The 26594-nt window shown below is 42.5% G+C and overlaps 2 protein-coding genes across 2 annotated transcripts in view; one reads left to right on the forward strand and one right to left on the reverse strand.

The window, feature by feature from the left end:
- Positions 1-216: 216 nt before the first annotated feature.
- On the forward strand, positions 217-19925 carry TM6SF1 (transmembrane 6 superfamily member 1). The gene is made up of 10 exons (XM_066558511.1): positions 217-342; positions 2220-2323; positions 2800-2897; positions 4045-4148; positions 4999-5081; positions 6437-6558; positions 10600-10704; positions 12742-12834; positions 13790-13909; positions 19541-19925. Exons 1-10 carry the CDS (start codon positions 251-253, stop codon positions 19730-19732), a joined length of 1113 nt encoding a protein of 370 aa, XP_066414608.1. The 5' UTR covers positions 217-250; the 3' UTR covers positions 19733-19925.
- A 215-nt stretch (positions 19926-20140) lies between these two features.
- Positions 20141-26594, reverse strand: part of HDGFL3 (HDGF like 3) — a 38113-nt gene continuing 31659 nt past the window's right edge. The window contains exon 6 of the mRNA XM_066558512.1: positions 20141-22436. Coding sequence (XP_066414609.1) covers positions 22431-22436 — 6 coding nt within the window. The 3' untranslated portion in view covers positions 20141-22430. The remainder of the gene's footprint in view (positions 22437-26594) is intronic.

A 26594-nucleotide genomic window follows, 5' to 3' on the forward strand; every position in this document is an offset into this window, starting at 1 on the left:
CGCCCGGCGGGCAGTACCGAGCCGCGGGCAGGGGCGAGGGGGAGCGGGGCGAGCCCCGAGCGGGCGGAGGCGCTCCCCGAGCCGCCGGGGGAGCGGCGGGCGGCTCCGGTTTCCGAGGCGGATTTAACCTTTGCGGCGCGGGCGGGGGGGCGCCGGCCATGGGGCGGGCAGGGCCGGGGCGAGGCGGCGCCTGGGGCTCGGCGCCGGGCAGGGCTGGGGCGCAGCGCGGCCGCCGCCTCCCGCCGCGGGGATGAGCGCCTCGGCGGCCACCGGCGTGTTCGTGCTCTCGCTCACCGCCATCCCCGTCACGTACCTCTTCAACTGCCTGGCGGCCACCGGCAGGTGAGGCGGGACGGGCCCGGCGGGGTGTTCGTAGCGGCGGCGCGGGGTGAGCGGGGTGAGCGGGGCGGCCTCGCCGCTGCCGGGTGCTGCCCGCGTCCTGTGACGGGAGCCGAGCCGGGATGCGGCGAGAGCGGCCCCGGCACCCGCTCGCTGCCGGTGGCCATCCCCGGAGCGTGTCCCGCGTCCCGTGTCCCGCGTCCCGTGTCCCGCGTCCCGTGTCCCGCGGAGCAGCGCCCGCTCCCACCGGGACCGCGGCGTCCCCCCGGACATTGGCCACCAAAACCCAATTCTGCTTCAACTCGAGCGGGAGAAGCCGCCAGCCCCGGAGCGCTCCCGAGCCGGGGCTGCCCGCGGCACCCGCAGCCGGCGCGCCTCGCTGGGAATGACCCTGCGCCCTCGCCCTGCCAAAAACCGGGATCCCGGGACAAACCGCAGGTCTGGAAAAGGAAAACCTCTCCTCATGGCAAAACCCGCTTCGCTTAAAGGTCTGCGTGGTATTTTGTGGTCCCACAGCCCGGGGTGTTTTGCAACTTTACTGCACAAATATTTGCTTCTTGTTTTTTGCTGCATCTGTTCCTTCCCCATTTTCTTCCTTCTGGCCCATAACTGAATTTTTGTTTCTCATTGCTAGAGTAATGTCAAATAACACATGGTGACTTACTTGATTAACTGCCAATATTTATTTCAAATTGATAGACTGCAGTGAAAAGTCACTGCAATATTAACAGCTGTAATGGTATGAAGAAATTCATCACTGGGAAAACAGACTAGCAGAAGATTCAAAGCATAAAATAAATCAACAAGCTAGTACTGCTCATCCTGACTTAGAAAGTATGTGTGTATATTTTCTGAAATATTTGGTCTTGCAAATTCTTTGCAATAATTTTAAGTCAAGTTTCACTAAGGTTGATATTCTCATAATATAATTTGTTCATACACAACTTGTTTTCTTGATACAGGGTGGTACTATGGATAGAATGATGTACCAGATAGTTTTAGCTTATGCTTATGGACTTTACCTAATTTTCCTGTTCTTTTTTTTCTCTTGCACAAGTGAAGACTGAGGAGGAGAATCTTACCTTAAAGAGAGCTAAAGATAATTTACACCCTTAGATCTATGGAACAATTTTAAACTGATTTTCCTAGCTTGCATTTTCTTGGGCAAGGAGACAAATTTGCTTTGTGACAAATATTTTTTGTGCTATATGCCACTCCCACTGCCCATGCAGTAACATTACAGCTCCATCTCCAGGGAAAAGTTCCTTTTGCCTGAGCCCACCTGCGCTGGTCACTGAACCTGCTCAAGTGGTCCTGCCCTGTAGGGCCAGAGAGCTCTCTGGTAGCACTTCCATGACTCAACATTAGCCCAGGTCCGTCAGAGGTGCCAACACTGCTACTCCTATTCCATGGGACTGATGTGATTTATTTTTGAATTTGTAATCTCCTGAGTAGATAATTTATTACTGAGATTAGATAAAATGTCCCAAATGATCCTTTTTGGCCTTGAAATCTCTGTGGGTTTGATCCTCATCTTTCCCTTTAATTTTCCCATAGTTTCTGTTTATTTTAGTATGAAAACTGATTTTAGTCAGACAAATCTAGATTTATGGATATGTTGTTTATCTAGTTATTTTCATATTTTCTTTTTTTAGCTGATCACACGTGCAAAGAGAGGCACATAAATTCTCCAATACCATAGGATGAATACTATGGCAGACTATGCAATAAACTTTAAAATCTGTATTTTGAATTATTAAAAGTTACTTTATGAGTATGTGTATTTGAGGACAGGTGGCTGACAAAGCAAAATTCTATCTGTTTTTCTTTTAAATTCTTCTTTTTTTTTTTTTTTTTTCTTTTTTACCATACTGTTGCAGTTCCTGGGTGATCGTTGCAGTTGGATTGCTGGTTCTGGTTCTCATTGCTCTGTCAGCTCGTGTTCTTGTCAAGAGGAAGCCACCCAAAGACCCCCTGTTCTATGGTATGTGTGCTAAAGCTGAGTGGCCTGGCTCACCCATGGCTTTGCTCTAGGCTGCTGTGGCTCCTGCACTTTGCCTTGCTCACCTGCAAAAATGACAAGTCATGTTTTCCTCTCTGATCCTTTTTGCTGTCCTTCCACCTTTCCTTTCACAGCCAAGGCTGTAAACTCCATGTGCCCAAGATTTTTGAAAGGCTGCACAGTCCTTTCTGCAGACACTGAGCTTCCATGGATGCTGTGCCTGCAGCTCCACAGAATTTCACATTCCTCAGAAAAGCTTCCTGAGAGCTGTGTTAACCAACCACTAATTAAAAAATCCTGAGCTAATGGGAAAGTCATATTGTGTGCTGAATATCTGTGACCTCAAGTTGACACATCCAGTTCAATAGATCTCTGCCTGATAATTTAGTGGACTGTGAAGCAACTGTGTGATTCCAAGTATTTATTAATTTAATTTTTTCCCCTTTTTCCTATTACAGTTTATGCTGTATTTGCCTTTACCAGTGTAGTGAATCTAATAATTGGACTGGAACAGGATGGAATTATTGATGGATTCATGACTCATTACTTGAGAGAGGTAAATAGTAGTTTGGCTTACAAATGTAAGTAAAATCTTCAGTATAAATAACTTGGTATAGTATTTGTCACAGAAAAATAGCCACTCACACATTCAAAACAGTCTTCTTGAATTTTGTAGTTGACCTGCCTTGTTATTGTTATGGATAAAACCTTCACTGACTAGCAACCTACCGAGTCATTTGGCAGAAATAATGTAGCTTTTAAGCTCCATTGTTGTTATAGTTAACTTCAGGAACCCTGTACTGAGTTAAATTCTGTGGGAATTGAAGGGCCTGCACATGACTGCAGAAAACCACAGAAAGCACTCAGGAGTGGATGAGTTACCACACCAAAATGTGTTACCAAGAAGAAAACAAAATTGCTCCTTTATTTTTGCCTAATCACTTGACCAGTAGGAATTAAAGTAGAGTTAAAAAATTATGATGCCAGATACCTAGTCAGCAGAATCTGCTGGCTGCTGAATATCAACATCCACCAAAAATAGCTCAGTAAGAGCTTGACAGGAAAGTCACTGAAGTCATTGAAAAGATTCCATGAACTTAAGTGTGAAATGTGTTGGACCCTACAAGGTTAAATGTTGACATCCATATATTCAGTACTGCTGTAGATCGCTAGGCTGCTAAATATATCTGTGTTTGTTGTATGCTAAATCTATCTTTATTTCGTAGCTTTTTATCACTAAAATATGGAAAAGTCATATTTTCATAATGTGGCAGAGTAAAGCTGACAGTCACACACAGGAGTTTCCATCTTGCACCCTTTATTGCAGATGTGGAACTCCTTCAGTTCTGCCTGATCCTGCCTGGGTCAGCTCTATGCTGGGAAATGTGGATTGTCAGTCAGAGGCTGAGATGTGGAGATTGTCAGTCAGAGGCTGAGGTGTGCATTGTCAGTCAGAGGCTGGGATGTGCATTGTCAGTCAGAAGCTGAGATGTGGAGATTGTCAGTCAGAGGCTGGGATGTGCATTGTCAGTCAGAGGCTGAGGTGTGCATTGTCAGTCAGAGGCTGAGATGTGCATTGTCAGTCAGACACTGTACCACTGCTTGAAGGAGCATTGGTTCCTGCTCTGAACTTGTTTCCTGCTGTCCTTTCTGAGTTGTTTCTCTTGCTCTGAGCTCTGTGTGTTCTCCCTGCCCCGTTCCAGGGGGAGCCCTACCTGAACACCGCCTACGGCCACGTCATCTGCTACTGGGACGGCTCGGCGCACTACCTGATGTACCTGCTGATGGTGGCAGCCATTGCCTGGGAGTGAGTCTGGCCTGGCCATGCTCACCTGCCTTGCATTCTCACATCATCTACAAAGGCCTTTCTTTCCCATGCAGTATTTAGATTTTTGTTTGGGGGTGGTTTTGTGTTGTAGGCCAAAGCAATGCTGTTGAAGATTCATTACTTTTAAGGCTTCTGCCCTTGCCAAGTTACCCTTCCTCTCAGCTGACTAAGCCCAGAAAATGCATGGAGATGCATCCTGCCTTCACCCTGCAGCAGACTGTAGCACATGGCTTTGTGTTAGCTAAAAGCTGAAAGAGGATGTGCATTAAAAGCATGTGTGAAAAAAAATTGTTTTACAAATAAAAAATTTATTATAGCAATAATGTATTGCTTAGCATCATGATGATCTCTCATCCCTTTTACAGGGTGACATGAAGTTTAAGGGAAAAAGAGGTTATTTCTAGAGATTCTTATGCTTCTTGCTGTTGAATAAAAAGTTTCAGGGAATAAGCACTTAAATTCCAGAAACAAATGTACCTGCTGGTAACAGTAGCATTAACAGCATGAAATTAATTATTAATTGTCTTATAGTTTTGTACAGCCTGTGATGTGCAAACTCGTGCAGTCAGCCTTCAGAGGAGTGACACAACAGCAAATAACTGAGTATGCCCAGAGCCTGTGCTGTCCCTGTGATAACCTTGTCCCACATCAATGCAGGATTTCTCCATGACCCCTCTCAGAGGCAACAATCCACTCTTGACTTGTGGTACAGGTTTTAAAAGCCTCCACTTGGTAAAACACAACCCCAGAAATTACTGTAATATTTAGGGTAGGGAATTTTTAGAAACAGTTCAATAATTATGTCTTATTTCTTTTTTTTTTTTAACAGACAAAGCTATAGAACCATTGGTCTCTACTGGCTGGGTTCCATTATCATGAGCATCATTGTCTTTATGCCTGGAAATATTGTGGGTAAGGAAGTAATTTATATGACCAGCTTTTTCCTGTGAAACATTTTCTAAATTCAGCATTGTGCTATCTATATTTTAGTGCAGTGTTGGTTCATTTCTGTATTAATATGAAAGAGGCATTTTAGGAATATCAGTAAAGAGATACAAGATATTCTAAAATTTAAATATGAGGAAGAAAAGATGGAGACTGGGAAAAAAAAACCTCTTTAAATTTACTTGGCTTTCAAGGAGAAAAAAGAAAGTATTGTGTTTTGATATATCCCTTAGGTTTTCATCTAAACCAGGTTTAAGTAATGAGACAATAATATCTCTTAGTGTCATAAAAATATAAATCTTACTTTGCATAAAATTTCCAATTAGCTTAGGAGTTTGACTTTCCAACAGCTTGCAAATCACCTTTAAAAGTCAAATCTGGAAGTTATTCTGTTTTCAAACTAAATTTAACATTCCTAGATTTGTAACATAAATTGTGTTGTTAGAGGTCAGGATTGCAGTAAAAATATTGACATCAGTGTTAATGGCAGGTGATCCATCAAGGGTGAAACCTTTCTCAAGAAAAGATTTCCTTTTTAGCTAAGCTTAAACTGTTGCAAAGTTGACAAATGCTCAGCTAAGAAAAATGTTGATGTGTCCAAATCCTGCAGTCAGCTTTAGGGAAGGTCACTTTGGTGCTGCTTTTCATGCCAGAGGAGGAATATTCATGGTGCAGGCTGGGGCCAGCCCAGCTCCCTCCCTCCTCTGAAGATAGATCACCACAGAGAAAAGCAGGTTTAGTGGGACTGGCCCTTCCTCTCTCCTCTTATAAAGCCTCTCAAGAGCATGCCTGCCACTTTCCTTTCTGGCACACAGAGTAGCCAATGGCAAAGACACATTTCCCTGGTTTACCTGAGGCTCAGGAGAGCTCTCTGAATGTTTTGTCCTCAGTACAGGCCTGTGGGAGAAATCTGCCCTTTGGAAAACAAATGCAGCATCAGATCTTTCAAATTTGATACATTTTATCCCCCATTTTGAAATGAACGAGGTCTCTGTTTGAAGCAGGTTCCATTGAGGGGTTTGAAAGCTGTCCCATCCTATACCCAATGCAGTGACAGATGTGGCTTCCTATCTTCTCAAAAAGTCCCTAATTCAGAAATGGCTTCCTGTCTCAAAGGCTCTTTTTTACCTCTGCTTTTTTTACCTCTCTGCTTCTGTTGAGGATGTGATTTTCAAGAGGATTTGTGTGTTAACATTTCTAATGTTTTATGTTGGTTTACATTACCATAGTTGCTTCAGGTTTGATGTTACATAGCATAATTTTTAATTCTTCTGCAACAGAGCTTTCAAATTCTCATAACTCTTGTAATAATTTTTCAACAGGTAAATATGGAGCAAAAGTGTGTCCTGCTATTTTCCTAAGTATACCATATGTCTGCCTGCCCATATGGGCTGGGTTCAGGATTTATAACCAACCTTCAGTGGCTCACGACACTCCAGTCAAGGTAATTCTGTTGTATCTCAGTGCTGGCTCCTCTTAGGGCAGCTGAAACAAGCTGCCTGTTTCTGGTGGGTTTTATAGGTCCCTGGTGAGCATGGAATGTGCTGTGACTGCTCACTCTCATGACAATTCCTGTCTGGCTCTGAAGACTGCAAAAATATCTATACTGCAGGATAGTTCATTATGGTGGAATAAAGAAAAAGCAAAAGAATCTCATGTTTGGAGTAAAGATCCATTCATAGGTGTAATTGTATTCCTAACCTCTACCTATTCAATTTCTGTCTGTTTCAGTTACCTAGCTGATGAAAAGCCAGTTTATTGCTGCAGCACTCCCCATCAGTTGTAAGCAATATAATCAATTAATATTTTTGCATCACAGGAGCTCCTTAGGCTCAGTCAGGTTCATTCTGTCCCTGCAAACAGGGACAGAGGTGGAGCAGTGGTGGCTGCTCAGAGCCAGCAGGCAGCAGAGTGGCACAGACAGAGTGACAGACAGGACAGACAGGACAGACCTGCCCAGAGAGGTGGGAAACACAGCAGCCAGCCAGCCAGCCCTTCTTCAGGAGGAGAGAGAAGCACAGAGGGATGCTCATCTCTCCTCAGGGCTGAAGACCACCTACAGAATGACAAATTTTAGGGCAAATCCCTATGGAAGGCAGATTGGAGGAATCTTCATGTGCTAAACCTCCTGCTCTCCTGCACAGGCTCACAGGAGCCACCTGCCCCATCCCAAACCCATTTGAGCTGATTCATTTGAAGGTGATTAATTTCTGGCCTCTATTCCTGGCCAGAAGCACTTTCTTTAGACTCATCAAGTATAGTTAAAGGTAGTGATGGCAATTTTTACTGCACACATCAGTGAGAGCAGCCTTTGTGTGGAGCATGGATGAAGATTTGTTTTCCTGGTATTAAGAATACTACAAAAATAGACATTATAGAAAATATGTGATGGACTGATTACTTGCTGAAATACAGCCATGTCTCCTGGGCTTACCAGGAGATAAACTGCTTACCTAGGTTTGATATTTTAATTTGGTATATATTTCAGAGAAATTTAGATTTAATATTCTGTTTCAAAAAGAGAGTTCAGGAAAAGCTGGTGACCTGAAAATGTAACATTGCACTTCTTTGTGAATCCTTTCTTGGAAACATAAACTTCCCTGCCTAGAAGGTCATAGAAAAAGCCTTGATTCCTTTCACTGGGACCTCATAGCCCACCTTAGCTGTTTGTTTTTCAGAAGTTGTGTTTAGTCTTCACAGGTAAATTATGCTCCATATCTGAGCACGCCTTTAAATCTTAACGTGACTACTCATGAATTTTTCATGCAACTCTTTCAGTCCCAAATTAAGAATTATTTCCAGGAAATAATTGTGTTTAATGCTACTAATCAGTGAGATAATCATTGTAAGTCCTGAACATATCAGTAGATAATTTGAAATTAGCTGTACAATTTAACTTTTTTAAACTATAATTATTCAGAATTGGCATTAAAAGATTTAGGAAGAAAATGTAGCAATGGTTTTAAACATGCTGTTATTAGTATATAGGAAAATACTTACATGAAAATAACAGAAGCAAAGTGTATCCTGTTGGCCAAGGTATAAATTGCTATAATATTATTACAAACCTGTTAGTTAAAAAATAATCACTGTGGGGGTAGAGGAAAGGTATTCAAGTTTTGGTTGCTTTCCAATAGAGGGGTTCAGAGGAGTGGAATGGAGCTATGCCCTCATTTGGAATCAAGCCCAGCTCTGCTGCAGTCTTTGCAAAGCCCAACAGATTTATCTGCAAGTATATCAGCTCAGAAAAGTTTAATGGAATTGAAATATCTTTAACAGAATTAATGCACAAATTCAGATTTATACATGAATTCTGAAGGAACTGACTTTTACAGACAGCACACAAGATTATTCCAATTCCCTAAAACTGATGACATAAGAAGCCTCTCAGAAGTTATGGAAAACAGCTTTTTCCTGGAAGTCAGAGGAATTGCAAAGCGTGCCTGGCCACTTCCTTGCTGCACAAAAGAACCCCTGGGGCTGCAGGGATCTGTGCAGAGTTCAATGTTGTTTGCAGAGCATGGGGAACCCGTGGCAGGCCAGCTCTGCTTGGCCATGCTCTTCGCATGTAATTCAATTTATCAGGGGGCATGGGCTTGGCTAGATTAAAGAAAGGTAAGGAAAAACTACTCTTCAGTAGTCAGCAAAGTGCAACCTGTCTTTCAAATTCTTGCTTCTGCTTTTTCTCCTTTTTTTTAAGCTTTGCATTTTCATTTTGTTTGCATGCATGCATAAACAAAAAAAAGTGTGAGTTTTCTGTACCCTGGCAATTTCACAAACTAGTGCTGCACCAAAGGTTGCTTCCACTTACAGTGGCTTTATCTCAAACCCTCTAAGCACAAAGTTCTATTGTGGCTTTGTGATTACAGTGAATACACACACCCATTTCATATTTAAAGAGGAATATTGAAATATTTGAAAAGAGATTATATATATATCTATAAGCTTCATACATAGTCCAAAAGGGAATGAAAATATATCAGCTTTCCATTATCCTAGGTAGTCTACAATTGAGAATTATTTGTAACTCAGCCATAAGTGACCTTTTTCTTTCATAGCAAGAAATATTTGAATATAGGCATTCTTTGCAGGTAATATTAAAAATACTCCTACACCAGTACTCTGAATACTGTGAAGTGACACCATACTGCCAAAACCTGTTACTTGTGTTAGAAAATCAAACAAAGGTGTCACTTTTTTTTTTCTGAAAAAGATCCTTTAAAAGAAAATCAGAGAAAAAATTGTTATGAAAGGGATGGTTTATGTTTGCCACAGCCTTATTTTTGTTAATCTGTAATCCAGATCTTGTAGTATTTACTCAGAAATTGTGCTTGCAAGATTGTTTCTCCTGTTTCAATAACTTTATTGTGAGTATCTTGATCCTGTGTGCTTTTAACTGTGCCCCTGCATCCTAATTTCTGTTTTGCACTTTGGAGACAATTCCACAAGTGTATAACAGGAAGGAAATCAGGTTTTTCTTTTGCTGCCTGCATGCCAACAAGCGGCCAATAAAAAGGAAGAGGAAATGAGTAACACATATACACAGGGAAGCTTTCCCTCTGAACTACACAAAGATACTCTGATGTGTTTATAATTTTGTCTGTGACTCCACAGTGCAGAGAGTGTAGCTCAAATGATTTCCATGTAGGTTTTACTGTGTAGGCAAAGAGATGCCTTTGGTTGCCCCAAGCCGCCTTCCCCATTAGACATGGAAATGCAGGATGTGATCCCTCCCCTCTGTCCCTGCAGCAGGGAGATTCCTGTGCTGAGGAAAGGAGGCACAAGACCAGAGCCAGGCTTGGAGGTGCCTCAGTGGCACCCCAGGAATTCCCAGGGTTCAGTGACAGAAGAGGAAGGGTTTCCTCATACTCCATACACACAGTTTCATTCTCTGTTTCTGCACTGCACACTGACAGAGTATTTGCTCACTGAACTCAGCAGAGGACTCAACCAGCCACAGAAAAGCTTTTATTTGATGCCAGTGATAGTCCATTAGTTTTAATAATGTCACAAGCTGCTGAAAACCAGCATTCAATAATGAGATGGATCCAGTCCTTTTACAAAGCATACTAGATTGAACTTCAAATGTCTGAGACAAACCTACATTTCCAAGGCTTTTCTACATGGGGACATTCAGGAAAACAAATTATTTCCAATTACAAAAAGACAATTCTGAAGAAGTTATGCTGCTTTAAAGCCTTAGGTGATTGCAGAGTTAGTGTTCATCTGATTTAGGTTGCTTGAAATGACACTAATCTGTATTGACATGGCTTCAGTTGGATCCATCCATTTCTAGAGTTTATTCAGGTGAATTTTCCTCACTACATCCTATAAAGTCTGGAGTTGCCTTTTTAGGTGGAAATCTTTCTGTCTCTGAAATCAGTGCATAGATGTGGTGTTCCACCCCTCCACCCTCTCTGCAGTGGCATACACCCTGGAGTGCCATGCAGCAGGAGCTGCCCACCAGCCCTGTTCTGTGTTGCAGGTGGTTCAGGAGGTGCAGAAGAAGGGACTCCTAAGACGACCAATAGATTTAATGTTAGCTGCATACCTCATTCTGGCCACGGGCTTTTGCATATTCAGGGGCATGGTAAGTTGAAAATATTTTAATAATTTAAGCCAAGTTTCAGTCGAACTTTTAAATTTGAGTCTGTATGAAAAAGCACTTACATTGTGGTCAGGGGAAAACCTGTAACATTTGGGTTCAAACAGGCCTCAGATATAAAAGGACAAATAATATATGATAACTATTGGTGCTTTGCTTCTCCATTTTGTGCTGTGTGCAGCATGTTTTTTCAAAAGGAAGTGCACAACCACCAGAGTAAATAGCACCCCAAGAGGAAATCAACATGACCTAAAACTGTTTTCATTGGTCTGTTGTTCCATTTATGGCCCAGAACATGGAGACAAAGCAACTAAAGTAATTCTGTATTCATGTTTTTCTAAGCAGTAATGCATATTTAAAATTATATACAAAACCAAGTTAGCTCACACTGCATGAGATAGAGGAGAACATTTCCACCTAAAATGAAAAAAAAAGATCCACGTTGTGAACAACACACATTGTTTCTACTTACCAAGAGACAATTTTTAAAAATAGTTGCTCTCTAAGCATAGTTGATTGAATCAAAATTTCTGAGGGAAGGAAGCAGAACTGAAAATGCCTTCAGGAGTAAATCCAGTCATAGTTAAATCTATTCCCTTGTCAGCTCTAATGCATTTTCTGTCTTAAGCAAAATGAAACTTGTGTATCATCCAGTGAGCACAGCTCAAATGTTTGGGCATCTCAGATCACTGCCTGCTTGCTTGATTTGTAGATTTGATCCTTTCTAGAATAGTTCAAGTAGGAGGTGATGATAAATACCCAGCAACATTTTATTTACCTAGAGCAGATTGTCCTTTTGTAGTTGTGCTGCTCACATTCCTCTCTCACCTCCTGTTTCTCTTAAAATTTGCCTCTCGGAAACATTTTTTTTCCAGTTTGTCAGACTGCTTTATTTCCTATAGATCATGTTACTTCAGAGCAACACTGATACAGGTTAAATCAGCTGGTTTACCTGTAGTTTCATTTGTGGAAAATATTGGTCTCATGGTCTTACTTGGTTCTGCAGTCCCACTTTGTTTCTCAAGGAATTTTTTTTTATTTTATTTTGAGACTGTGGTAATTTCCTTATAGATTTCCCTCACCAAGCAGGAATTGCTTACTGGCCTTGATTGTACATACAGAGATCAACTGAACATCTCTGTGTAAGGTGCAGGAAACATAATTTTGTGCAGAAGTTCATAAAACACGATCCATTGTAGTCCACTCAGACCTGCTTCTTGGATGCCCTCGTTGGAAAAGAACAGGGAGGAATATGGACTGTAAAGTTTTGCACTGCTCCCTCAGAGTCACACAACAAATGCACCTGAAATTGAGCTGTGCAGAACTTCCTGTTCAGCCCTGTAGCTCAGGCATTAATGATGCCACAGACAAGCCCAGGGACAGCTGCTCACATGCATTGCTGGCTCAGTTTAGAGCAGAACTTTTTGCAGTAGTTTTAAGGCCTACCACAAAAAGTGCAATTTTTGCAATTTATCCATGTTTATTTGGAATTTTTTATTCCTATAAGAATGTAAAATCGAATAACCCCTCCTTTACTACTCTCAAAAATTATTACTTTAAGTAACACCTGTCTCATGCATTGCTCTGCACTGCTGCCTTGTCCCAGTGCAGCTCTTTTCTTGGACTACATCCATAGCATGCTATCCTAAAACTGGAGGTTCATCCTGAAGTTTCCAGGATTCTAATTACTCTTAGAGCAATTTTCCATTGGAAAGTTCATTTGGTGGGATCAAAGGCTATTTATCAGAGCAAATCAATAGCAATTATACTTTTACAACAGCACAGCCAAATGGCTAAATTCTCTCCCAGTCAAAATCTTCAAAGCAGGCTGCCAGCACTTCCTCACAAACCCACTGAGCAGGAGCTGAGAGGAGGCTGCATTTCCCCTTTTATTTGGTGATCACATGGATCACCTTTGCAGGCTCTGTGCTGCAGACCATGAGCACACCCCTAGGGCTGGTAACACCAGGTTGGTTGGTTCAGAACAAATTGATCACAGGAAGTTGTAAAACCTCTTGTCAGATTGCCCTGGACTGCCCTGCAGAGCTCTGCCGCCTGTACATCCAGCTGCACGAGCCCTACATAAAGGATCCTGCTGCCTATCCCAAGCTCCAGGTAAAGCACTGCCAGGGAGAGGGAAGAAGGGATCTGCAAACAAAGGTGAAGCCATCTCTGAAGGTTTCAGAAATGACAAGATCAATATGGGAATTACCATTCATGGCAAATTAAAGGGTATTTTCTAGTACCATTTCTAGCTATTGTAGGATACCAGCTCCTCATTGTGATAAGCTTAACTTAGGTTCAAATTGGTTACATGGAGCTACACATCCTAATTACTCAGGGTTCTTTTAACATAGCCCATGAAACAGATCTGTGTGCTTTTAATGTTCATTTCCCTTCCTTAGAAAGGCAAAGTAGACTTTCATTCTGGAATAATGGAGCAAGAAGTGGTACAGTAAGACTAGATTCCTTAGGCTCACATTGCACTTCCATCCCCAGGGACACGCTCTTGAAAAAGGGCACTGCATACAAAAATCATTGTAGATGGGGGAGTGTTGTCCTTTAGTTCTGCAGAATTTGATGTTCACATTCTTTTGCAGGGCTGGCTGCTGCAGGGGGGCAGGGCCCAAAGCAGTCAGAGGACACAGGGGTGAGGAAATGAGCAGAAAGCAAGTGTCACTGCTGGATGAGTTCTTCCTGGGAAAGGGAGGGCATGGCATGGGAGAGCTGTGTCCCACAGCTCCCAGCTGGGAGTGCAGTGGGGCCTGACAAAGGCTCCCTTAAGGAGTTAAGCCAGGCCATGCTTTTTGGCATGGTCTCAGGATAGTAAGGGGCAGGAATATGTGTCCTGGCTGAAGGGTGTGTGGATGGGGCAAGGAGACCCCAGCCACCAATATCAGCAGAGACCCTCATGTAGCTGGATCCAGTCCATAGCATCCAGGTGTGACAAAAAAGCCTGGGAATCACTGCTGCCAGAAGTGTAGTTTTGAGTAGCCTCAACTTCTCAGTGAGGAGCTTACTGATTTTTAAATGCATCTCCCTCACACTGACATTTGTGTTTGGAATGCAGATGCTGGCATACATGTTCTACTCTGTGCCATACTATGTGATTGCTCTGTATGGCCTGCTGGTGCCTGGCTGCTCCTGGATGCCTGATCTGACCCTTATACATGCTGGAGGACTAGCTCAGGTATTTCTTTGCAAAATACTCACTTTTAAATTACATTATAATATAAGTAGAGACCTATGGAATGAATAAGGGGCCCAGGGCTTGATCTTCCAATGTAGGTTTTGTGCTGATGTAACCCAGATCACCTTTCAGGTCTGTAAAAACCCCTTAATTTAAGGGAGAGAATAATCAAATCTACTACTCTCTAATGACCACATTCTTGCTTTAGCAGACTTCTCTCCTTCTACTCAATGCTTTTATTTGGCTCATTTAAACCTTATTTAGCACCATGCACTCTTTAGCTGGCATCATGAAGGAAGCCCATCTTAAAGCTGTGACAGTCAATTGTAAAAAAAACCAACAAAACCCAAACACAACACAACAGCACAATACCTTGTTTCCATAATATGTGTTGGTCAAGTAGGTAGTTTGAAATATATAAAGAGAAAAAGTATCTCCTTGTCACACAAAATGTACAGTATCAGTGGATGATGTTGAGAGAACCCAGGGAACCTCCTGGGCCACAAACCACAGTAACACTCAGAAGTGTTTGTGCTCCCAACAGCAGACAATGATCATTTTTCTTTTACTCATTCCATTCTGGTTCTCTTAAAGAAACAACTGTAGTTAATTACTAAATGGGGCTGATGCTTATGAGAAGACTGACCAAAACAATTCAACAGGAACTAGTAAATGACTTACGACAGACAGATGAGCATTAAACAGATGAGACAGAGGAATAATTGGTTTTTCTGTAGATAGAAAATGAAATGTGTGTGCTCAGAACATCCAGACAACACAGACAATAAGCTCAATAATCCTGCCACAATAGTGACAACATGGGGACACAGCAACAACTGTAATTCAAATACCACTATCAGACAAACACATACTAACACTTGGTTCCTTGGGTCTGAGATAATCATAGATACAAACTACAATCCACTTTAACTGCCCAATAAGAAGGGTGGAGTGGTATTTTCTATTTGGGAGCAGTTATCACAGAGAATAGGACTTCTTTTTCCTTCTCTACCAGTTTATAGAGAATCTTGAACTATCATGTGATATCAAAACAGAATCTGGCAAACATTAATGAGGAAATTTAGATGCTCAAAAGGTATCATAAATATTGTACAACTGTTTGGCCAAAATCTAATTAAAAAAAAAAAAGCCCAAGCTAGCTAAGTAGGCAAGGCTGTGTTGGGAACTTCGTCTACTGACAGATTACTCAGGTTCCATAAATTGCCCAGAAAATCAGGGAAAAAAGCACTCCTTCAAAGATTTTTTAACACAAGAAAAGGTAAATCAGAACTCAGAGTGTACCAGCTATCACAACCTTGCAAACTTACCAGAAAGCTCAGCCTCTCAGTCTGGTTGGTTTGGGGTTTTTTTCCCCATTTTATAGGTTTCCTGTAACAAACAGTCACCTTTTTTTTTTTTTTTAACAGTTCTTTGTACCTTTTGTACCTAAACTCGGTTGCTGAAGTCTAAAACCCCTCTGTAGTTCTTTGTGGTTCTGCCTCAGGATGTCCATTTACACATTAGACTAACACCCAACATTTCCCATTTCACTGTTTAAAGCTCATCCTGGCACCAGCAAATGCTGTGGGTTGTCAGAAACTGATTAGGAGAACTCGATTGCTGTCCTCTCTTCATATTTTATCTTGCTTCAAAAAACAGTTTTTGACATTTGGGAGGGTTTTTTTTGTCACTTTGACTTTAATGCACTGCAGGATGAACTTCAGTTATCCTACAAGTGCACATGATTTAATTGATTTGACTTGGTAAACTGTGACCAACCTGGGATGTAAAATGCATGTGACAAAGAATTGAGAGCTCTTTCTTGATTATTTGGGTGCTTTGTCATTTTGAGGCAAAAACCACATTTACAGATTTGTCTACTGTTACCTTAAGTTCAAACACTTAATTGATAATTAAAACACATGTAGTTACCAAAACACACTTTGCTTCCTCTCACACCCAAGGCCCAATAAAGGTAAGTGTCTGATGGTGGAAGCAGTGGGCACTGCTCCTACTGATGGGGAACATGGAGATTTTAATTATTTTTATTTCTATCATTATGATGTACTTTTTACAAAAACAAGTCACAAAATACCATGTGATGCATCTAAACTAAGAACCTCCCAAGTGCCTACTAGCCTTTCACACAGACACACATGTACTGATTTTCAGAATTACAAATAACTCTCAGCTGGAATGACTCCATTACTAACATTCAGACTCCAAAACCAGTTGTGACCCAATAATTACTACACTTTCTGAAGCTTCAGGAGGAGCTCTTTGAATTTCATATGAGTGAAGTACCAGGAGCTTTGATTATACAAGAGGGTTGGAACAGCCTCTGAACTTAATGAAATTGGTATTTCCCTATGCAAGTGAGCCATGTGAGAAGGATGAAGAGCCACAGCCTTACTAGCCAAAAACAGTCTCACCAACTCTCTGCAGCCCATTTCTCTGTTTTCTCAAATGTAGAAAGTTTACCTCTACTCCCTCTTAGTGTTTTCCATAACCCTGCCTTTTTTGTGGCTACTTTCTGCATGCTTCTTGCCTACCAGAGACCCTAAAACCAAGAAATGTATTTTTCTAGGTTACTCCCTTTCTATTTGATGGCTTTGTTAGGCTAATAAGACCAGGTCCAAACCCTTCTAAAGTTACAGTCTTAGAGAGAAGGCACAGAGTGAAGAAGGACTCCTTTTTCTGGGTCCTTCTCTGTCCTTAACTACAGGGTAAAAAATACTTGAAATACTGCCTATGATTAGGCAACAAGGCAAAAAATACTGTAAAAATTCCAAGTCCAGACTGCTTCATGGAGACAAGCAGGTCAGTGAGAAGCAGGCAGACACAGACTGCAGTGTCCAGCAGCTTCCACCTGCTGGGAGTGCCCGAGGAGCAGAGTGGCCAAGGCTTCAGGGGTGACAAAGGCTGCATGTTGGGCATGTAAGGCTACCTTAGAAGGATACTTGCAGCATCTCATCTGGTTGATTTCTCAGCCAAGGCTCAGGGGTTTGTTGGAGCCTCCAAATTCTCCACTTGGAGAGGGGATCAGTAACACAAAGCACCGAGGAATGATTTATTTGCTGAGAGACCCCAATGACAGTGAGGTAACACTGTAGGCTCAAGGTTTGTCTCACTGAGCACCAGCCTTACTGCACACAGGCACAGAGCTCTGCAGGGACTGACAGCTCAGAATTAGGGGTTTGGTCTGCCTGAAGGGAGAGCAGCACTGGGCCACTGGTGAGTGAGAGATCTGCTTTTAAGACATATCCTCTGCTCCAAGTAAGAAAAAAAAAAAGAGGGGAAATAAAAAAAAAATAGTAGCAGCAGAGGACAGTCATGGAAGAGAAAGACAGGAGATTAGAGACATAACACAATTTTCAAAGAGGCAAATCAAATAAATGAAAAAAAAAAAAAAAGACTTTACAGACCTAAATATCCTCCTTGGTAATGAAAGAAGAAGCCATGTGTTACAGTGAAAAACAAGTCTAATAAACAATAACTTCATTATATGATGCATCATTAACCACTAAAAAGCTTTGTAGGCTACAGACAGGACATCATGTTACTGCTTTTTGGTTTTACAACAATTAAAGCTCACTAATGTGCCACAACTCCTAGAAGAGACAAGACCACACAGTAAGGCTTAGACATTCAGGCATCTTGGAGGCTCTGGGAGTTCTGGGTCTCAGAAGCATCCCCTTACAGCTCCTTCTGACAAGGTTTACTGTGAATTGTGAGAAGTTTACAATCAACTTACTCTGAAGCACAGCTGGCCATGCTCGCAGGCAGGCAGGCCTCACAATCCTCACAGAGAAGGAGCAGCTTTGCAGCTTCTTCACCCCTGACAGGGCTCTAAAAATGCAGCCCAGAGGCTCTCAGTGCACCAGACAGCCCAAACCTCCTGCCTGCAGCCTGCTGGCGGCCGTCTGTCCATCTGTCTGTCTGTCTGTCTGCTGCCCTGTGCTATGAGGGGGCTTTGCTGCTGGGCTGCTCTGGCTGCCGGGGCTGAGGAGGCTCCCCCAGCAGGGATTGCAGTGGGGATGGCAGCAGAGGGTGACAGCAGGAGGGGTGACAGCAGGAGGGGTGACAGCACAGGGGATGGCAGGAGGGGTGACAGCAGGAGGGGTGACAGCACAGGGGATGGCAGGAGGGGTGACAGCAGGAGGGGTGACAGCACAGGGGATGGCAGGAGGGGTGACAGCAGGAGGGGTGACAGCACAGGGGATGGCAGCAGAGGGTGACAGCAGGAGGGGTGACAGCAGGGGTGGCTTCCGGCCCACCCAGGTGCCACAGGCAGGGCCTGCCTGGGCAGGTGAGAACAAATGGGCTGCAAGAGACAGAGCGAGGTACCAGGCCGATATAAAAAGGCTGCTGACAATGTGCCCCTGAACATCTGTTTGCAGTGCAATAGCTATTTACAGAAACATGCTAAGTGGCACTCTGCTGAAGTGTGTTTGTATTTGATTTCGTTGATTACTTTGTTTCCTGGCTCAGGTTTGCTCAATGAGCTCTCCCAATTCAGTTGAGGTGGTTGGAATCACCTGAAACCAATTTCTATTTCTGTTTTGATGGATGGTCTCAGCCTAACCTTTTGCTGGGGTGGTGTATTGAAACACCTGCACTTTATTTCCCCTTCTACTCTGCTGTGACCAGAACCATGTTCTGTGTGAGGCCAAACTGACTCCTGCTGAAGCCAGAATAGAGGATGTGATTTGGCCATAGTGTACTCCTCTGTGTTCCTAAAATCCTGGTGTCCCACTGCTCTCCTTATGGCCAAATTGATGTTCATCTTCTCAGATCTCCTCACTGCTAGCTAACTAAATAGTAATTAAAAAATTGGACACACAATAGTTAATGTGAATGAGCAGTGGCTTGAAATAGCAGGTAACAGATGGAAACAAAAGACACCGACTATCCTGACACTTCTATCTTTAAATGTTTGTTTATGCTAAAAATATGCTTCAGGCCAGCAAGCCTGTCTGTGCCTATAACCTTCACTGTATGCTCAATTTATGCTTCAAACCAGCCCAAGCTTGAAACCCAAATATTGCAGACGTTTTCTGAAATCATCAGGAGTTGTGGGATCAGAATCTGGAACAATCTGGATTTAAGATTAAGAAGTCCAAACCCAAAGCTGAACTAACATAGGTTCCAAGACTCTCCTTTCTAACTTTACTCAGAGGGGGTGTCTGGCTGCCCCCACTGATGCCAAACTCCCAACAGCTCTCCCAGGCAGGTGGGTGAGAGCCCTTGCCCTGACTGGGCTCTGCAGGGATGTGCCCTTCAGTGGCCACTTTTCTGTGGACCCTCTAGCACAAACTATGACCCAGAAAGCCAGGGTGGAATCCTGTACCTGATGAGACTCTCAGTGCCACCATGTGCATTAAACAAACCTCTTACCATGCCACTGATGGTTCCAGTTATGCCTCATACACCAAGATATTAATGATTTTAGTTTAGACTGTATTTTTATACCACAGTGCAAAAGTATGATGGATAATTCTGGAATAAGAATAAGGGCTGGCTTGGAAAATGTCACTGGAGATGCAGACTTGCATGCAGATTATGCCATCTTTCCAAAAATATACATCAACTTTACCTTTTTTTAATATATGTGTTATATACACACCACAGGCTCAATTTTCCCATATTGGAGCTTCTCTTCATGCTCGAACTCCTTACATCTACAGAGTCCCTGAAGAAGCAAAAGAGTTTTTCCTGATATTGAACATAATGTATGGGATTCTTCCTCAGCTGTTCGCTTACAGGTGTGTCAACAAGCCAGAGTTTTTCATGAAACCAAAACAAGAAGAAAAACCAGAATAGCAGAACTGTTTCCAGCTCCTGTCCTTGGCTATGTATATAGTTGGGTTGGGATGTAACTGAAGTGCTCAGATGGAACCCAAATGAAGCGTGTAAGATGTGTAAAATTGCACAACTGTGTAGTCGCACGGGCTGCTCTGTTTATCCTACTGAAAAAGGGAAAATAAAGACAACTGCCTTTAGCACCACTTCTCAACATTGTGACTTTGCAGTGCATTGCCAGTTCCCACAGCTATTTTAAGTAAGCTGCTTTGACAGTTTTAGAAATACTGCATGAAGTTAAATAATAATAATGATGTCAGTGTTTAGCCTCCGCACGCTGAAGAATAGCAGTGCTAGTAGCAGTCCCTGCACAGAGCTACTGCACAACATGAAGGTCATTGTGAAGCATGAAAAATTAACATACATAACTCTGTCACATGCACATGTTTTATTTGTCAAAAAGTATGTCTTGTGGGTAGACCTTGTTAAAAATCCCAAGAAATCTTTTAAGAAGCAATCAACTCTTATGATAAGACTCCATATATGATAAGCAAATCATATAGTTTTGTTAATTCTCTTCAGGATTCACTTCTGCCAGGACTGCTCACCTGCTTGAAGCTGAGCAGGTGCTCAGCAGCACTTGTGGGCTGGGCACAGAGGGCTCTGAGCCTCTGAGCTCGTGTGTTCCAGAGAGGAGGGGTTTTGGCTGCGTCTCTGCAGCTTCTTTTGCTAATGCTGCTGGCTCAGAAACAAGCAGCAGCCAACACAACGACCTTGGTTTGGGCAGCTTACATTTCTATTTGCAATTACAGCTATTTCTATGCCTTCTATGTGTATTTATATTAAAAGCAGTACACCTAGTGCCTTTCTCACAGATGAAACTAGCTGATACGTTTTAACTGGAAACACTTTATTTGCGTTTGTTGACTTCTTGGTGTTTGGATTGAAAGAATTTTATTTTTAAGTCTAATCAGTAACAAGGAAGCAGCTGACATGCCTGTGTGCTGCACCCTGCACGAAGGGACCTTCAGAGCACTGAGAAATGCAGGCTGTAACATTTCCTGCTGAACACTGCCATGCAGATCCCAGCAGCAGTCAGAGGAGAGCCCCAGGTTTTACACCTCCAGCCAAAGGGGCAGGTCCAAAACAACCACAGCACACCTCAGGGAATGCTTGCTGGCACCAGCATCCCTGGTGCAGCTCCTTAGGCTTTGGGACAGCTCCATCCCAGTGCCTCTTCCCAGGGAAACAAACCCAGCTGGGCTGTCACAGGATGTGCTGGCTCACAAACAGGTATTTGAGCCTCTGATGTTACTTCTGATGTCTGGAAAGAAACTTTGAATACATTCAAGGTGAATTTAATGACCTCCTGTTATCCAGAAAAGGCAAAGTACAGAAAAAATAAAGATCTCACCTGCACTTGTATCTATTATGGTCAACTCATGTTAACAGAATGTTTTGCTTTAATACTTGACTTACATTAATACCTCACATTATTACACGTATGAAGCCAAATATGACGCTAACTTAGTTGCTTACAACCTCAAACCTTACTCCCAATACACATTCCAATAAATTTATTCTGTAAAAACAATACATTTTTTTTGTTTCCTTTTTGTTTTGTTTTGGTGTTTTTTTGGTTTTTTTTTCCTTGTGGTTTTTTTTTAGTTTTTTACAGTAAACTCATCAACTACAAACCTTGAATACGCAAAAGATGTTCCAAGGACAAGCATAACAAGGATTGATAAAACCAGACTAAATATGTTTTCACAATAAAAGCTGGCATAAAAATAAATAAAAATCTCTATTATCACAATAGCAACAATAATGTACACAGAGTAATGGATTTGGAATGCTTACTTACTAGTCTAGTTCTATTTCCAAAAGGAAAAAAAAAAGCCAGAATGACAGCATCCTTTTTTAAGCCTTTCATTATTTAAAATTGATGTTTTGTTTTGGTTTCCCATAGGGCTGTATATCACAGTAAGCTTAAAAATGGAAAGCATCCAAATGAATGATTTCAAATTGTGTTGGCATTGGAAAAATCCTTGTATTAATCTAAAGAAACACAAAAAGACTTTCACTAACTCCACATATAGGAACTAAGTCAGATAGTGTACATTACATCATGGTTTGGAGAAGTATTAAGAGTATAACTAGCTAGGTACTTCTAATAAGGAAAGGTATTTTATTACATTATTGAACTTGGTGGTGATTTCAACTGAAGAAGAATTTTTCTTTCATGTTGTAAACTGATCAAAACCCAAGAGAGAATGGATCTAGGAAAATTTAAAATTATGTCTGTATGTGGAAGATTATTGTAGCATTGTATGGAGGGGACTCATTTCTAAGATTTAGTTGTGTTTAAAAAATGTTGATTTAGAATGATATAATTTGGAGTTATGCCTTTTCTGTCTCGAAAAGGAATCTAAAACATGTTCAAGTATGCGATATCTTCATAAACTTCAGCCACTGGAAAAGGGCAACTTCATGCAACCAATAATATGAAAATCAAAAAGTAACCCTTAGAAAAAAGGGTAAAAATGTCATTTCTGCAAACACAACAGATAGGAATGTGAATAATGTGCATACAAACTGGGATGCTGTTGATGGTACTAATGAACAGATGTGGTGACTCATATCAAATCCAAGAATATTAGACAACCAAACATGTAACCTTCTTGTGTTTTCCCTTAATATTCAGCAGTCATTATGTTGGTTAAGTCTGAAAGAGAAAGAGAAAGAAATCACATTTAATGTAAGAAATAACATGCTGCATCAAACTTGATACAATTGATGTTATATTTCCACTTCTAAGTCACAGGTACAAGTAACCACCTGGTCTGTTCAAACTAATTTTTTTCTAGAGAAAACATCTTTGTTACAACAACTGAACATATCACTACAAATATTAATGAGCACAGTTTAAAAGTAAACATTTAGGGCTGTATTCAGTAACATTGAATATATGTGGGTGTGTTTTTCCCTCAGTCACTCCATTACAAACCTTGTCGCACACTTCAGGAACAACCAGTTTTTGCTTTTTTCCACTGCAAAAAATCACTGATGGGCTTCATGCAGGAGCTCAGGCACTGCTGCATTCCTGGATGTCCAGCCACAAGAACACCCTCTTGTTCAGATACAGGAAAGCTTAGCGAGCATGAGCAAAGATAAACATTTTCATCACTAAGGGATCCAAGTGCTGCTTCTGAAAAGGAAACAGCTTGGCTCCAGTTCACTGTAAGGTGATGACAGAAGAGGAACTCCCACGGGTGAGTCAAGGTCAGCTCTTGCTTTCCCTGACATTAGTGGGATCAGGATCAGACTGTCCTCACATGATCACAGCAAGAGATACAAGTCTTGGTTTCCTCCAACTGAACAGAGATGGCGAAATTCACCTGGTGGCCCTGGGACAGGTTACATTAGCCAGCAACATGACAACATGCAAGTGCACCACGACCACCCACCTCTGGGCAAGGCATCCCTTCTACAACACTACAACACCACCTTCCCTCTTTGGTCAGTGCAGCTCTCTCCAATGACAAGTGCTTTGTCAAGAGTAAAAATGGAAACCTGTGCTGTCTGTGTGGGAGGTCCTGGTACATCCTGGCTAAGGACACACAATCAGGGGTTATTATCAAGTGCTCAGGCTTACAGGAACTACCAGAGCCCTGACTCCCCCAAAAGGGGAAACCATGTGCTGCCCATGCAGCACACCACACTCCAGAGGCCTCTCTCCTGTTTCAGAGTCAGGGAGATCATACTTAGAGATGCTTTGGGGGAGTTCACTGCTGTTCCTTTCCCTTCAGACTCAGACACCCAATTAAACAATTACACACGATCAGTCAATCAAACCCTGCTTTCTGCTGAGGTTCCCACTGGCAGCAGCTGCCCAGCACTGACAGGTAGGGTGGGGTAACACAGCTGCTTCCTGTGCTGAAACTCTCAGATCCAGTACAGAAAGATGTCCTTTTGGAGCATGAAACCTTTGCAGTTATTAACCACAATTCCCTTCTGGGCTAGGTCCAGAAGATTGGGTAGGATCATCCTTACGTGGGTGCTGGGAACATTAACAGCTCCCCTCCACACTGTGTCACAGACACAGCTGCTGTGGCACGGGAGGGACAACAAAGAGACAGATAATGCAAGTCATCCTCTAGGCTTTTCACAGTTTCCAGTGGCATGTTCCCCTCCTGGCAGCAGTGCCAGGTGTCCCAGGGCAGCAGGTCGCTGTCCCCAGCAGGGAGAGCCGCAGGGGCTGGGCTCTGGCCAGGCTGAGCCCTCCCTGCCCGCAGCTCGGGGATGCAGCAGCCTGAGCACCTCCCCTGGTCTCCATGGTTTCACGTCTCTCCAGAAACACAACTCTCAAACATCTTTGTTTGAACGAGTCTCCCAGCCTCACTGTAAGCTGTGGTACAATGTGTGCTGTGCTGCACACAAAGGAGAGAGCACAGGATCTGACTGATTCCAGTGCAAAGTTTCTGTTATCAATGGCAGCACACAGAAAACAGAGCAGAGAACAAAACTAAACCCACAAACTGCTGTCTCTTTTTCTGGCAGTGAAGATTACTTCCTTAACAGTGTCTGGCAACTAATTCAGTCATCCTGTACTGGGAAGCTGCATAGGCAGAAGGATAATTGTTTACTTGCTCTGTACAATAGTTGTTATTCCGTGTTGCTTTGAGGTCAAAGTGGTTACAGGATTCAATGTACGCAGAGCTGCAAATATTTCATCTGTACTGGCTGCTTTAATCTCAACTTGCTTTCAGACATTTATGTTTCCTCTGAGTTATGTCCCATGTCCTTAGCCAGCAGTGCTGCTATCCTGAAGGCAGCAGACAACACAACTCCTTACACCATATACTATGCCACTATTTGATTTTTACACAGAAATTTTTACTGTGCAATACTTAGACACGTTCTTACAAATATTATCTTTTGGTTTGAAGGGTAGATTTTACTGTGCCTCAAACTGCAGGGAAAGAAAATCAGACAGAGAAACATACTGTTTTCATTTTTTGCACAAAATGCATTTACATTGTACCAAGCCCTAAATGCTATGCTTTCAATGCTGATAAGCCCCCAAACCTGTTATGCAGCCTGACCAGTGTTATTCCTGATAAGTAAAGAAGAGCAGAGGAACATCTCAAAACCCCATCAGAAGGACACAGTGAACCTGTGCTTCTCTGGCCAGTTTGGCCATTACACTTGTACCTTGTAGCAGTAACTGGGATTGTTGCTACCCCACAAGAATGCCACAACAAAAAAGCCTGGACACAGGGTGTCTTAAATATGTTCTCCCAAATGCAATGGTGTCAGATGGCAATAATTTTGGACCAGATTTTGATCCCCTTATTCACGCTGGCAGTTGCCTCCACAAATAGATCCACTGACTCAGTTGGTAGCTAATTGTCAGTGTGAGAAAAAGGATCACAGTCCTTTACTCCATTTTAATATTCAGGCTGTACCAGGAGCAAGAAAATGTATCTCATTTCCAGCAAATTTATTCTTCTCTGAAGAGAGTAAAATCATTCACCTCCTGCACCTGAACACCATGCAAATGCCTCCTTTACCAATACACTGCCCAGACTCTCAGTATACCAAAATGAGACAGTGAATACCAAAATGAAAACTTGCCACATTCCCTGTGTGCTGGCCTGGCCTTCAAACACTCTCTAATAAGGCCAGAACCACAGCAAGCTTTCAAACATGAGTACGTGGCCATCCAGAAAGTAAAGTAAAAGCAGTTTAGGTGTTCAGTTACAAAGATTCAGAGTTATGCCAGCTAAGAACTAAAGACACAAGTCACCAGAGATTTAAATGAGGAATGTAAATCTGCTGCCATGAATTCACTGATTTATGAACTAATTTAATACCATGAAAGTAAACAATACAAAGCCATGAATACCTTTCCACCAGAAAGTTCTCTTTACGTGGTATTCTGAGAAAGCCAAAACAATTTAGTATTTAACAGCAGGGAATAGTTCTGGGAAGATTCTGTGACTCAAGATCTGAGCAAACTCTGGGATGGGCTGTCTTAGCTAATACACTATTAGTTAATTAATATGGGATGATTAACCCCTGAGCTTCAGGCTCTGCATCTTTCTGGGGAAGGAATCAGACAAAGAACAGCAGTTAGGGAAAGAGCTTGAAAAACATGTAGTGATGGGACACAATTACCAACTATGGTTGGGACTGAGGAAACATCTCTTTCTTGAGAGTAGCCTGTAGTACTCAAGAATAGCTCAGAAACTAAGGGATGGAGATCAAAAAGAGAAAGCACCTTTGTCTACCCAAGGGATAAAAAGAAAATCACAAGTTGAGCCCTTGAACAGTATTATATTGGCTGAAAAAAATATAATAGCTCTGAAAGTACTTTTATTTGCTCTGGGTTTGAGTCTTCAGGAAGCCATCACTTCACATTTTCAAGCTTACCTCTACCACCTGGAGGTTAGAATTTTCATTAAAAAATATAGGTGAAGGTGCTCCTGCAATCATCTGACTTCAGCTGTTAGCCCTTCAAGAAGATCTCTGTAATGCTGAGGGTAAGAGTGTGATTAAAAGGCAGGATTCCATCTGATCTGAGGAGGAGAGATGGGTCTTCAGCCTGCAGTCCAGGCATTATAAAAGGCAATTACTACCTCATTATTAGTGGTTTTAATAGGAGAAAAGCTTGTCTCCTTGAGGCAACTCTTGCACAGCCTGAGTGGGAGGCCTGGGAGGTGCAGAGCAGGAGGGCCCAAGGCACTCTCAGCCCAGGGCAGCACCTTGACCTTGGCTGGGGTGGCCAAGCCACATGTGCCTCCATGGTGGCCCAAGGCACTCTCAGCCCAGGGCAGCACCTTGACCTTGGCTGGGGTGGCCAAGCCACATGTGCCTCCAT

The sequence above is a fragment of the Molothrus aeneus genome, chromosome 13 (genome assembly GCF_037042795.1).
Source record: "Molothrus aeneus isolate 106 chromosome 13, BPBGC_Maene_1.0, whole genome shotgun sequence".
NCBI classification, from domain to species: domain Eukaryota; kingdom Metazoa; phylum Chordata; class Aves; order Passeriformes; family Icteridae; genus Molothrus; species Molothrus aeneus.

What these genes read in the sequence shown, in the direction of transcription:
- TM6SF1 (XM_066558511.1), top strand. Translation starts at nt 251, where the DNA reads ATGAGCGCCTCGGCGGCCACCGGCGTGTTCGTGCTCTCGCTCACCGCC. An exon ending in TGCCTGGCGGCCACCGGCAG is followed by an intron (nt 343 to 2,219) that starts GTGAGGCGGGAC and finishes ATACTGTTGCAG; the next exon opens with TTCCTGGGTGATCGTTGCAG. An exon ending in TTTGCATATTCAGGGGCATG is followed by an intron (nt 10,705 to 12,741) that starts GTAAGTTGAAAA and finishes ACCTCTTGTCAG; the next exon opens with ATTGCCCTGGACTGCCCTGC.